A 13679-nucleotide genomic window follows, 5' to 3' on the forward strand; every position below is an offset into this window, starting at 1 on the left:
AGCCATGATTGAGAACACCAGTCCCGGAGCGGGACTGTGGGAGTTTGAATCCCAGGAGCCTAACTAGTCATGATTAGCACAGGACTTCAAAGAGTTTTTGAGTGTTTCCTCATATATGAAATGGGAGTGATTTCTATCTTCAAGGGATGCGGGCATTCACTGAGATAAAGTTCTTAGTGTACACAGTAGGAGCCAAGGAGTGAACAGGACCCGCGGGAGAAGCAACTGTAGAGATTAAGGGTGTTCGCTTGAGGAGCATCTGGAGATGGAGGAAAGGGACCCTCCAGAAGCCCAACATTTAGTTGGGATCGCTGACTGCCCTGTGAGAGGAAGGAGTGAGCTGGTCAAGGCAGCCTCAGCCCGGTCCTCACCCCAAAAGCACACTCCTTCCGCCTACACTTCCATCCTGCCACGCCTCCCAACCTCCCGCCCCCAGCTTCCCCCAGGGCTCCCACGCCAGCCAGTTCGAGGACCCCGATGCGCATGCGCCTTCCGGCGCCCCTACCCAGCTTTCCACGTTTCACTTCCCTCCCTTTTTCCTCCTCAGCTCCCGCTCCGCCTCCGCGATTGGCCAGCGGGCCTCCTCACTTCGGCCAATAAACGCCGCTCTCTCGCCCCCGTGTTACTGGGTAGAACAAAACAAAAACAAACAGAGCGAGAGGGGGCTGAGACGCTCTGAGGCGGCGGCAGAGGCTGAGCAGCGGGTCTTGGCCGGCGCACCGGGGGCTTGGGCGAGCAGTGGCGACGGCGGCGGCCGGAGGGGTCAGTACCAGCGGGGCGGCTCGCACGCTCAGAACGACTGCGCTCTCTCCCTCAGCCCCCGTCTCTCCTCAGAGGCAGCCGCACGTTGGGAGGGGGAGGGGGCCCGAGACCGCGGCCGGCTGGGCTCGGGGCCGGCCCGGGTGGGCGGGGGTCCGGCCTCCTCCTCGGAGCCCCGCAGGCAGGCCGCGGCCGCCCAACGCTCCGGGATGCGGAGGGCGGGCTCCGGTTCCCTTCCGGGCCGAGGCCCGGAGCGCGGCGGCGCGGGCCCGCCCCCTCCGGGACCCTCTCCGGGCTGAGCAGAGTGCGCGGGGCGCTCGCCGGCGAGGGGCTGCTCCTCATCCCCGCTAAGGCCGAGTTTTCATTTTTACTTGGAGGGGGGACGTTGGGAGGCGTGTTTCTGGCTTGACTGAAATCCTGTGAGGAAGACTCCCGCCCTTCCCGCCCTCCTGGTCTCCCTGGAGGGCCCCGGCCCAGCGTTCCCAGACCCCGGCCCGCGCTCCGGAGCCCAGGCCCGACTGCTCTGGTCCAGCATCCCCCGGGGCTGGCCTGGACTGGGGCCAGCGGGGTCCCGGCCTGCGCCCGCGGCGGGGAGGAAGGCCAGCCGCCGCGGGAGGGGCCGCTGGGAGGCGGACATGTGCCTGCCTCCCCGGCTCTGCGCGGACTTCGGGCGAAGGGTCGCTTTTTTGGTTTAAGTGAAAATCTCCCAGGGACAACAAAGACAGGAAGGGAGCCCTCTTTCTGTGAAACGCAGGCCATTTCTGCTGCATTCGTCAATTTGGTGCTGCAGTGTACGCGGGGAGGGGTCCTGTACCCCCCCCCCCCCCGCCCCGCCCTGAGCTTCGAAAGCTGTCTGCAGAAGTCGGTCTCTCCCGTCTCGCACACCCTTGTGAGAACTGGCTGTGTGACCAGCAACTGTGCAGTATCTGCAATGATTAAAACGATCAAAAATGCAGCTTCGTGTGAACAAAAAGTCACCGCCTGTTTTTATTTGTATTTTTACTGCTGTTTTAGAATTTTGGCATTCTTACTAATGTGAGTTTTCTTAGAAACCACCGTATACTTTTCTAAAAGGGGAGCACTGCAAATGCGTTTTAAATTTAATTATTGGTATTTATGCCCTTAACTTTCCTTCATTATAGGTTTCTTAAATTCCTTACTATTTCAGCAGCGATATTTGAATTATATTTTGATTGGTTCTTCTGTTGTAGTAATGAAAAGTAAAATAGTTGCTGGGTGTGCAAAAATACATGGCACTTTGATATCTTCGCAGCTTTTGCATCAGTGTGGTTGGATACTTTTAGCTGATTTTTAAGTTGCTAATGCATTAGCTAGCCCTGGAATGAAAACAAAATAATTTTCTGGTTAACATACGGCCTAAACTTGACTAGAAACTGTCAGAGTGCTTTATGAGGCCTATTTCAGGAAACAGCTTTTTGGGGTGGGGGCTAGTGGGAAGGTGAGGTTCTATCTCCTGGGGAATGTCATGGCATTTGAATGTTTCTGGTTGTATGTTTCTGTAAAACACATTGAAGAAATGAAAACTTTAATGTTAGCCTTAATTTTGTCAAACTTACATGAATGCTTTTGTTTTCTTACGGAAAATTTTATTGTTTAGTTTCAAGGATGTGGCATTTAGAATTTTTGCTTTATGTAGTTTGTAAGTGTGGGGCAAAAATCTTACAGATTGTTGAGTAAACTGGAAAAGAGCTCCACTACTTTGAGGAAAGGAAAAACATGCAATGTATCTTTATCTTTCTCTAAATTCTTAAAATGTCTGTGTTGCTATCAGGTGTGACTGAGTTCTTGATTGCTTTATCATTGCCTAAAGACACAGACAAGGCTCCCCCCACCCCCCACCCCCTGTTAGGATTACTGAATAAAAACAAATATGGTAAGTTCTAGATGATAGTCATACTTGATAATTTTCTTTGCCCAACTGAATGTCTTTTGTGTAATAGTTTAAAATATTTTTAATGTTTGGAAAGTAGTATTTAAAGATTTGATATAACAGTAAGAGTCTGTGTTTTAATAAGCTTCTGTCTGTTAGCCCTAAAACAGAATCTTCTTGTGGGATATTAAAATCTTGCATTGAACTTGTGCAAGCAGTACTGGATTGAAAGGTCTGGGTTCTGGTTTTTCCATTGAGGACTGCCTTTGGACAGATCATCTACCTTCTCTGAATTTTAGTTGTGTGCAGAGTGGAGTAAATAGGTCAAGGTTGTTTTGAGACGGACATGAAATAATGCCTATAAAATTCTCTGTGAAGTATAAAAGGCTTTATAAACACCAGTTAAAATAATTTCATTTCCTTTAGTAGCTAGGTTCTGCAGAAAGTATTCTCCCAAAGAATATACTTGCATCAAGTATGAAAAAGACTTCAATGTAATTCTAGTTTAAAAAGCTCATACACATAAGACATTTTCACTGCCCTGTAATATGTAACTCATATAAAATGAAACAGATACGGCATTTTTAGACATGAAAAACACGAAGTGCCTAGGTTTCCAAACTATTTTTGCTTAATTTCTATAAATCTCTATATGCATATCTTTAACGGTGATTTTTTCCCCTAAATTCAGAGTTGATAGAAATTATGATATTGAAAAGTCATTATATAGAATTACTTAAGTCTCTGTATTCTGAGTAGAATTAGAATAATCTCATCATTTTCTTAACTTCTGAAGTGGTATGATAGCATCCTGGTAGCCTAAGGATTATGCCTTATTAAGAAGTTTTATCATGGTTAGCATTAAGGTGTGTGTATTTTTGTTTTACAAAATAATACCCTTTTCTGGATCAAAGGACTATAAACCTTTTAGATGTTAAAATAGTAAATATTAAGGAATTTAAAAGTTAGTTGAGGGGTGCCTGGCTGGCTCAGTCTGTGGAGCATGTGACTCAATCTCAGAGTCATGAGTTCGAGGCCCACATTGGGCCTAGAGTTTACTTAAAAAAAAAGTTGAGTCCCAGGAGGCATCACATATTATTAAATAATTTTATTAATTTATAATTTATATTATTAATACACTATAATTAATAATTTATCATTTATATTTATTGATATTAATAAAATGACATTTAAAAATAGGTTGTTATATGAGAAAGGTATGCTTCTCTGCAATTAGTTTATTAGTCATTTTCATTAATTTGTGCATTTTATATCTTGAAAGCATATTGCTAGTGAAATGATTGGGAAGCCTTATATATAGCCTATATGATGTGAACAGATCAGTGGTTAAGTACTGTAAGCCACTATTTTAAAAATATTTGCAGAGAGATTCTAAAATAATTTTATATCTTCTGGTAATAATTTCCATGAAAATATATTTTGATAGTCTTTCAGGTAACAGATTTGTATCACTAAGTTAAATAAGAGGTAACTGATTTCATCAAAACCTTCAGCATTAATTTTTAAGCCATTTTAGAACTGAGGTCTATAAATGCTAATGTCACTGTAGTTATTTCTTTTTTGAAGGCAAGTTTTTTTTGTTTACTTTTTATTTTTTAGAGAATGGGGGAGGCATCTGGCTGACTTCGTGTGTAGAGGATGCAACTCCTGATACCAGGGTTATAAATTTGAGCGCCATATTGGGTGTAGAGTTTACTCAAATATAAAATCTTCAAATTTTCTTTAAATTAAAAAAAAGAATGGGTTTTTAGATTATGAAAATAATATTCTCATTGTAGAAAAAAACATTACAAAAATTTCTCCCAATCTCAAAGTCTTACAACTATAAATATGGATACCTAGGTAATGAAATGGCAGACCTGTCTGCCTTCAGATATGTTACAATGTGAAAAATTAACACAGTCATGTCATATGCTTGATTAAAACTGTTGCTTGCATTTTGTAGTAGTTCTTAAAATTCATTCGTAGTGAATTATCCAGTATTAATGTATATCAGATTAATTATGAAGCCTGGTAGTCCTAAAAAATTTGGAGTATGTATGTACTGCTTTAATTTTACTTCCAAGTTAAAGGGATGCTTTGGCACACTCAGAAATATGTTTTTTTTTAATTGGACAAAGATACACTTGTCAGGAAGATTGAAACCAAATGTTAATAGTGGTAAACTATTTTTCAAAGTAAAGAGAACTCTTTTTCAAAAAATGAAATTCTGTGCTGATTTTTTTTTTTACAGTGATTAAGTAAATTCAGTTTATTAATTATGTCAGTTTGGAAGATACTGAAACTTTTTTCTTTTTAAGGAAATAGATCCCAAGGGAAGACTTCCATTAGTAATTTAATCAGTGCAAGCGACATTAAGAACTATGGATGTAGAAAATGAGCAAATACTGAATGTAAACCCCACAGGTAAGCAAGAATATTTTGAACCTTGACTGTATTGTGAGCATATTTGAGGTCCTACAAAATTTTATGAAAACATAGTATTAAAACCATCTTTTTACTTTAAAACCATCTTATTCATGCTACAAGAAAGTGAGTTATATTACTTTTAAAATCAAGTTTGGGATTCTTTTTTTATTTAAATATTTATTTATTTGAGAGGGAGAGAACAAACTGGGGGAGAGGGGCAGAGGAAGAGGGAGAAGCAGACTCCTTGCTGAACAAGGAGCCCGATGTGGGGCTTCATCCCAGGACCCTGGGATCATGCATGACCTGAGACGAAGGTGGATGCTTAACCAACTGAGCCACCCAGGTACTCCTGTGATTCTTATTTTAGTATATGTGCTGCCGAAGCGAGCACCCTGTGATTCTTATTTTTATGGAAATTCTTCACATGTCCTTATCTTTCTGCCCATCCTTTCACATTTCATACATTCTTATTCTCCACTTTTTATAATAAACTGTAAGGTACAGAATGGAGAAGAATAGTAAACCTGTTCACTGATATTTTCAAATGAGCTAGTGATTTCTGTAATACAAACTATTACTGGTGTTTTTGATCTCTTTTCCTTTTTTTTTTAAATTTTTTTTAATCTTTTTTTTTTTAAAGATTTTATTTATTTATTTGACAGAGAGAGAGATCACAAGTAGGCAGAGAGGCAGGCAGAGAGAGAGGGGGAAGCAGGCTCCCTGCTGAGCGGAGAGCCGGATGTGGGGCTCGATCCCAGGACCCCGAGATCATGACCCGAGCCGAAGGCAGCGGCTTAACCCACTGAGCCACCCAGGTGCCCCTCCTTTTTTTTTTTTAAAGCTTTTACTTACTTGACAGAGATCACGAGTAGGCAGAGGCAGGCAGAGAGAGAGGAGGAAGCAGGCTCCCCGCTGAGCCCGATGCGGGGCTCGATCCCAGGACCCTGAGATCATGACCTAAGCTGAAGGCAGAGGCTTAACCCATGAGCCACCCAGGCACCCCTCGATCTCTTTCCTAATTAATAATTTATATGTAATATTATCTGTAGTATTTTTCTTGATTTTCCGTGGTGCTTCAGTAGCACCTTATCATAAAAATAGTTTTGTGGGGGGCATCTGGGTGGCTCAGTGGGTTAAACCCTCTGCCTTCTGTTCAGGTCATGATCCCAGGGTCCTGGGATCAAGCCCCACATCGGGCTCCCTGCTAGCCTGCTTCCCTTCCTCTCTGCCTACTTATGATCTCTATCTGTCAACTAAATAAATCTTAAAAAAAATATAGTTCTGTGGAATAGAGGTTTAAATGTTGAATAACTTCAGAAAACTTACATGTATTCATAACTTTTAGAAAAATCTTATATGGGATTTTGAAGTATCCTGAATGGCGAGAGCTTTTCCTATTGGTATATTTTATCATATTTCATTTTTTTAAAAGATTTTATTTATTTGACAGATACAGATCTTAAGTGGATACATGGACACAGATCTTAAGTAGGTGGAAAGGCAGGAAGAGAGAGAGGAGGAAGCAGGCTCCCTGCTGAGCAGAGAGCCTGATGCAGGGCTCTATCCCAGGACCCTGGGATCATGACCTGAGCTGAAAGCAGAGGCTTTAACCCGCTGAGCCACCCAGGGGCCCCCATATTTCATTTTTTAACACTATAATAGTATTACTTTTTCAATGACTAATTCATTGTGTACAAATTATATAGTTTTCTTTGATCTGAACAGACACTTTGAAGTTGAAACCTCTTTGCTATTTTGTATTTATACACCTGATTTAAAGTGTGCTAGAAGATTATAGTTGAAAAAAATTATTGCAATAATTAATGATTATTTTGGTGCTGCTATATACAGTAGCTGTGTGAATACTTGTTTTTAAGGTTATAAATGGGCATCATATCCCTGCTTCATTGAAGTGGGGTTGGTAAGAATATATTTCACATATAGATAATTGCTGCTTTTCTGTACTGCCCAGTGTGATAGCTACTAACCATGTGTGACTATTGAGCACTGGAAATGTGACTTGTCTGAAATGAGATGTACTGTAGGTGCAAACGTATCCAGATTTTGAGACTTAGGATGAATGAAATACCTCATTAAGTTTTTATATTGACTCTGTGTTCAAAATCTCTAACAGATCTAGTAGATTAAATCAAATATGTTAAAATTATTTTCACCTATTTCTTTTTAATATGGATACTAGGAACTTTAAAATTACTTGTTCGGCCTGCGTTATATTTCCGTGAGACAGCGTGACTCACAGACATGATGCCTCTGGCCAGAACTGCCTTAATATAAAGGACTTGTAGTTCTTTAATACTTGGATGGTCCTAAGACAGACCTTTGTTATAAATTCTTCCTGAATCAAATAGTTCAAGTCAGACTACTGTATTAATTTCAACTTCTACTTAGACCAGCTCTGTTACTTTGGGGAAGTAGGTTATTTGCTCTGACCTTCAATTTTCTCAGGTTGTGTAAAACTGGGGTATAAATGCTCTCTCTATAGGTTTATCAGTAGGATTAAATGAGATTATAGTATATGTGTGTCATGCCCGTAGCACTTAACTTTGTATGTAACAAATGAAAATGTGGTAATATTGTTAATTCTGATATGTCAGTCAGTGGACCATTAATTGAAAATTTGATTGCTACTGTGATACTGGAAGTTACATTGGTTACTACTGAGATGCCAGAGAATTTAGAAGGGGAATTAGTACACAGTGGAAAACAATTTTGAAGTCACAACATAATGTACTCAGGTTTTTTATCTTTTGTATTTTGGTTTTCTTAAAGTCAGATCAGTGGTGGTTATGGAACCCTAGAACCTGAGCAAATACAGGGCACCTAGATGGCTTAGTTGGTTAAGTGGCCAACTTTTGATTTCAGCTCACGTCATGATCTCAGGGTCCTGGGATTGAGCTCCATATTGGGCTCTATGCTAGTGGAGAGTCTGCTTGAGGATATCTCTCCCTTTTCCATCCTGTACCCCCTACTAGCATGTGCACTTTCTTTCTCTCAAATGAATCTTCAAAAAAAAAAAGACTAGGTAAATATGAATAGCAAAATACAAAAGAGTAGTTGATGGAAACATGGGTTAAAAATTATAAGATCTAATAGATAAAATATACCTAGATATGTTCTGCTGCAGTCATACAAACATATTTGAAAGGATATTAAAATAGCTGAAACTCAGTTGTGGGAAATATGTTGAAATTGAATACTTTAGTACTCCAAGTGATAGTTTTAAAGCATTTTATTGTAATTTGAAGTCCTTTATCATCTGGGTGAGTTTAGTGGCTTTCCGTAATTATAGAATAATGAAAGCAGTATGCTACAGGTAGATGTTTAATGTTTTCTTCAACTGCCTGCTCTTACTTGAAATTACATCTGACTTGTCTGATCTCTGGTCTTTTTTTTCTTCTTCCTCTTACTCTTCCGCTTTTCTCTCTTTATGATCATTCCCATGTCCTGTCTCTTTAGCTGGCACTATTCTGCTCTGCTCTAGCTCTGTATTTTCTACAGTTATAATCATCGGAGATTTAAATATGGATTTGAATCCTGGCCACAGTCCATTTTAGATAATGTAATTTTTCCATGAAACATTTTTGTCTGTAAATTGAGGATAAACAGCTTCATTATAGAGCTTTGTGAAGATAAAGCTTTGTGAAGATAAAGACCATGTATGTAAAGTGCCTAGCACAGAACCTGGTATCTATCTAGTATTTAGATAGTAAAAACAATGATGGTAATGACAAAGGAAGTTTCACTCCTGCTGTGACAGCTACTGCTACTAGTAGTTGTAGTAGTTTATTTATGATGATGGTTGTGATGATGTCTCAAACTCACCCTCTAACTTCCTGTCTTAGTCTGAAATCTTTTTAAGACTACATTTCATGCTGCTTCTGTTTAAAAGCTCTTTATTTTTTGAGTGTTGCTTTCTTATTTACCCCAAAATTATTACCCTTGATCTTTTCAGTTAGTGAATAAATTATTGTATCATATTCTTCGCTGGTCTTCCATTTTATACTTTATTTTTTTCCCAATATATTCTGTACTTTTATGCTAAACTAATCCCTTCATTACTACCTGTGATACCAAACCTAAGCTCTGACCCTTTGAATGTGGGAGTGGTCAGCAGTTACTCTGATGATGTAAGTAGGGGCAAGATCATGAAGGCTCTTAAGTTACAAGGTAATGAGTTTTAAACTTTATTTTGACCCAGTGGGAATACCTTCAAAGGGTTTTCAGTGGAGGCATGTTTTAGAAAATCAGTTTTCATGCAGTTTGGAGAAATGGTTTGAAGATTGAAGGCACAAAGACTATTTAGGAGACTAATGATGTAATTGGACTCTACTTAATGTTTGTTTTTTGATTACCACAGTGTTCTTAACTTTTAGACTTTTTGTCAAGAATTACAAAGATTTCAGCACATCTCTTTCTTACAGGTTGGTTTAATAAATTTTCAGTTTCAACATACTATCTTAAAACAAGTAAAGCCTAGGGGCGCCTGGATGGCTCAGTGGGTTAAGCCGCTGCCTTCGGCTCAGGTCATGATCCCAGGGTCCTGAGATCGAGCCCTGCGTTGGGCTGTTTGCTCAGCAGGGAGCCTGCTTCCCTCTCTCTCTCTCTGCCTGCTTCTCTACTTGTGATCTCTCTCTGTCAAATAAATAAATAAAATCTTTAAAAAAAAAAAGACAAGTTAAAGCCTATACACATAGACTTGACACGGTTTAATTACATGTAGGAAATGTAAAACCATTTGAGGGATTCGGTTCGGACTTGAGTTAGCCATAATGAACAAAACTGTGGCCCAAGGGTAACTAATTCAGTAGTTTACTGACTAAGGAAGTTTTATGAGCAAAGCCAACTGTATTCATGCCATTGATCACCACGGACATTTGAGTTGATAGTATGAATTATGCTCTTTTGGGTGCTGAGGGTCCAGAGAAGTACAGATAAAGGCATGGTTCCTTTTTTGAGGCTTATGACTTACTTGGAAGAGTAAGACTGCTACATAAATTAGAAATAACAAAGTGGTTTGTTTCTTACATGGTAAATGAACTGTGTGTGGGCATTAGTAGTATTGTGGCTAGAATTGTTAGAAAAGTTTTTATGGAGGAAATAAAACTAGAGTGTATCCTAAAGGATACAATGGGACCATTGGAAACTCCAAATGTGTTGCCGTCTTTCAGGGAATAATATATAAATCTTACATAGTCTGGAAGATTGTCAGAAGGTGATATGTAATATGAGTCGTTTGGAGAAGTAAATTAGAGCTTTGAGAGCAAGCTTTATCTTACCCCCCCCACCCCACCCCGGCTTTACCTTTGAAAGAATGAATCCTTAGCAGTTAAGCTCAGTAATCATATGTCATCATTTATTTGCCAAATACCTTTCAGGTTCTTTGGATTAGTAATATTTCCTAAGTGTCTATAATTAATTAACGAGTTTTCTGGCAAGTTATTTAAACACTATCAGCCTTAGTTTCCTTATCTGTATTAATGATCTTTTATGTAGTAAATATCTCTCAAACTTGTGGGTAAATGACAAAACATCCAGCACAGTGCCAGATAAATTATAGTAGGAATTCTGTAAATATTAGTTTATCTTTCTTCTGTTCAAGATTGTTAGTATTTTCTTATTATTTCCAACTGCTTAACTCTCTTCGCTCACAAGAGTCTAAAGGTTTCGTCTGTGGTTGTATATTAACATAGATTTTATTTTCTTTTTCTTTTCTTTATTTAAAAGATTTTATTTATTTATTTGATAGGTAGCGATCACAAGTAGGCAGAGAGGCAGGCAGAGAGGAGGAGGAAGCAGGCGCCCTGCTGAGCAGAGAGCCTGATGCGGGGCTGGATCCCAGGACCCTGGGACCATGACCTGAGCCGAAGTCAGTGGCTTTAACCCACTGAGCCACCCAGGCGCCCCCCATAGATTTTATTTTCTAAACATAGGAGATAACGTGCTTTCATTAAACTTTGCTCATCAAAATGAACTTAGTTTACTTTCTGTGATAATGTGAAAAGTAATTCTGTTTTGTTGTCATTTATTAGATCAAATCATATAAATTGTCAATGTCACTGTTACCTAAAAAACAATAATTTCATGTGATTCAACCTAATATAATTTATGATGATAACTGGTATAACATAAAGTACTTATGTAGAATTTTCTTTCTTCATTTTCCTCTTTAAGATCCTGATAATTTAAGTGACTCTCTCTTTTCTGGTGATGAAGAAAATGCTGGGACTGAAGAAATAAAAAATGAGATAAATGGAAATTGGATTTCGGCGTCCTCCATTAATGAAGCTAGAATTAATGCCAAGGCAAAAAGGCGCCTGAGGAAAAACTCATCCCGGGACTCTGGCAGAGGCGATTCAGTCAGTGATAATGGAAGTGAAGCCCTTAGAAGTGGAGTAACTGTACCAACCAGTCCAAAGGGAAGGTTGCTAGATAGGCGATCCAGATCTGGCAAAGGAAGGGGACTACCAAAGAAAGGTTGGTGTATTCCAAATACAAAGAAGCAAATAGAATACAGTATGGCCTGATACTTAAACTATGGTTTCCTTGTTCTAGGAATGTGAGAAATTTAAACATTGATTTGTATATGTATTTACAAAGTAATAATCTGAGGATCATCCCACTTTTTCTTTAAGTTGAGCTTTTTTTCTGGAGAAGATTGTGTTCTTGAGCAGAACTTTATTATTTTCAGCAAAATACACATGAATTTTTTTGTACAGTTGTGAATTATGCATATATTCTCTAACTTTGCTTGAAAGTAGGGTCAGAAATTTATCCTACCTGGGGGACCTAGCTGGCTCAGTCAGTGGAGTATGTCACTCTTGATCTTGGAGTCATGAGTTTGAACTTGCAACCCTGAGATCAAGAGTTGCATGCTTTACCAAGTGAGCCAGTGAGGAGCCCGCCAGGTACTCTTCAGTTCTTTCTTGGATACTGGAGTGGAATGATCCTTTTCTTTTTTTTTTTAAAGATTATATTTATTTATTTTGAGAGAGAGAGCATGAGTAGGGGGAGGGGTAGAGGGAGAAAGAATCCTTGAGCAGACTCTCTACTCAGTGAGGACCTGGATGTCCCAGGACCCCAGGATCATGACCTGACTGAAGGCAGACACTTAACCGAGGCACCCCAGGAATGGTCTTTTTTTACTGCTATATCCAGTGCCTGGAGTAATGACGAGCAGTTGTAGATACTTAAGTATTTCTTGATGAGGAATGTTAGCTTTGGTCTGTAGTAGGATTTTGATATAATTTGAAGATTTCACAGCTTCTGAATGGTGTGAACTTCAATATATAGCCTAGGATTCTTGTTAAATGTTTTTGTGGTTAGTCAAAAACTGTTATTTTGTTGAATAGCTTTATAACCATTGGTTACATCAAAATGAATCCTAATAATCAGATTCTGCTTTGCTCTAGTCTTGATAGAAAAAAACTCTCAAAAAAGTTGGTGATACTGAGGAGTTACTTAAACATAATGTAATGTATTAAGCATTATAAAAATATTTCAGTAAGTTTATGTAGAAAAACCACTTTGAAAGTTGGAATTGTTAAACTTTAGCTGGTTCATTTGTAAATAGAGGTACAGAGAAATAATGATCAGTGCGGTAATGCTTAAATAGCTTAGTTATTTGTAGCATATTGCCAGTTGTCAAGTATAGTTTAATGTGTACTATTCTATTTAAAGGGTATTTGACTTTGAAACACTTAGAGCGGAAACTGTGCTTCTTTGTTAAGTAATTTCTCCCTTACTGATTTTCCTATGCCACATCTTATTGGCTCAAAATACATCTTTTTGTTTTGGTATTATGAAATGTCAAATAAAATTTAGAGCTCAGCTACATTATCACACCCCTTGGAGTCCCTGATACACATATTTTTCTGATCTTGTTTTGTTTTGTTTCTGCTTTCATTTTAAAGCATCTGCCTTTTTAGTTTTAACTTTATAAGCTATTTCAACTTGATGTTTTAGAAATAGATTGTAAAATATATAATATCTAATCACTCCTAAAAAAGCAGTGATCCAAAAAAAAATGAGGTTTAAAGTATAATTCAACTGGAGAAAAAACTGGCATAGAAATTAAATGCAGTTTAGCTTATTTAATTAATATCTGAATATCTAGAATTCAATTAAAATTTATGAACTGAACTTTGTGTTCTTTCTCAATTCGAAACTTTTTCAGGTGGTGCAGGAGGCAAAGGTGTCTGGGGTACACCTGGACAGGTATATGATGTGGAGGAGGTAGATGTGAAGGATCCTAACTATGATGATGACCAGGTATCAATGTTTTACTTTATATTTTTAGTCTGTAAGTTTTTTGACTTCTTGTCTGTAGTTTACTCATACATTTGTCAAATTATACATTCTATATCTATACTCTGTGCCTGTCAAATCCTGTATATATGATTTATAGCATTGTGTGTGTGTATAGATATACACCTAACGTGTGTGTATGTATATACACACATTAGTATCTATGTCTAAATCATACATATACTCAGTCCTTTTGGACTTTTACTTTTGGATTAGGAAATCAAATTAACTGATAATGACATGTGTAATTTTCATTTCATTTCTGAAATGAGTC

The 13679-nt window shown here is 38.8% G+C and overlaps 1 protein-coding gene across 2 annotated transcripts in view; it reads left to right on the top strand.

The window, feature by feature from the left end:
• Positions 1-609: 609 nt before the first annotated feature.
• Positions 610-13679, top strand: part of PDCD4 (programmed cell death 4) — a 30550-nt gene continuing 17480 nt past the window's right edge. The window contains exons 1-4 of one of the 2 annotated variants that reach the window (XM_046027768.1): positions 610-762; positions 4972-5077; positions 11273-11575; positions 13275-13369. In XM_046027768.1, the coding sequence (XP_045883724.1) occupies positions 5035-5077; positions 11273-11575; positions 13275-13369 (441 nt within the window). In that variant the 5' untranslated portion in view covers positions 610-762; positions 4972-5034. The remainder of the gene's footprint in view (positions 763-4971; positions 5078-11272; positions 11576-13274; positions 13370-13679) is intronic. The other variant, XM_046027769.1, reaches the window with a different exon arrangement.

Source organism: Meles meles, chromosome 13 (genome assembly GCF_922984935.1).
Source record: "Meles meles chromosome 13, mMelMel3.1 paternal haplotype, whole genome shotgun sequence".
In the NCBI taxonomy this organism is placed as follows: Eukaryota; Metazoa; Chordata; class Mammalia; order Carnivora; family Mustelidae; genus Meles; species Meles meles.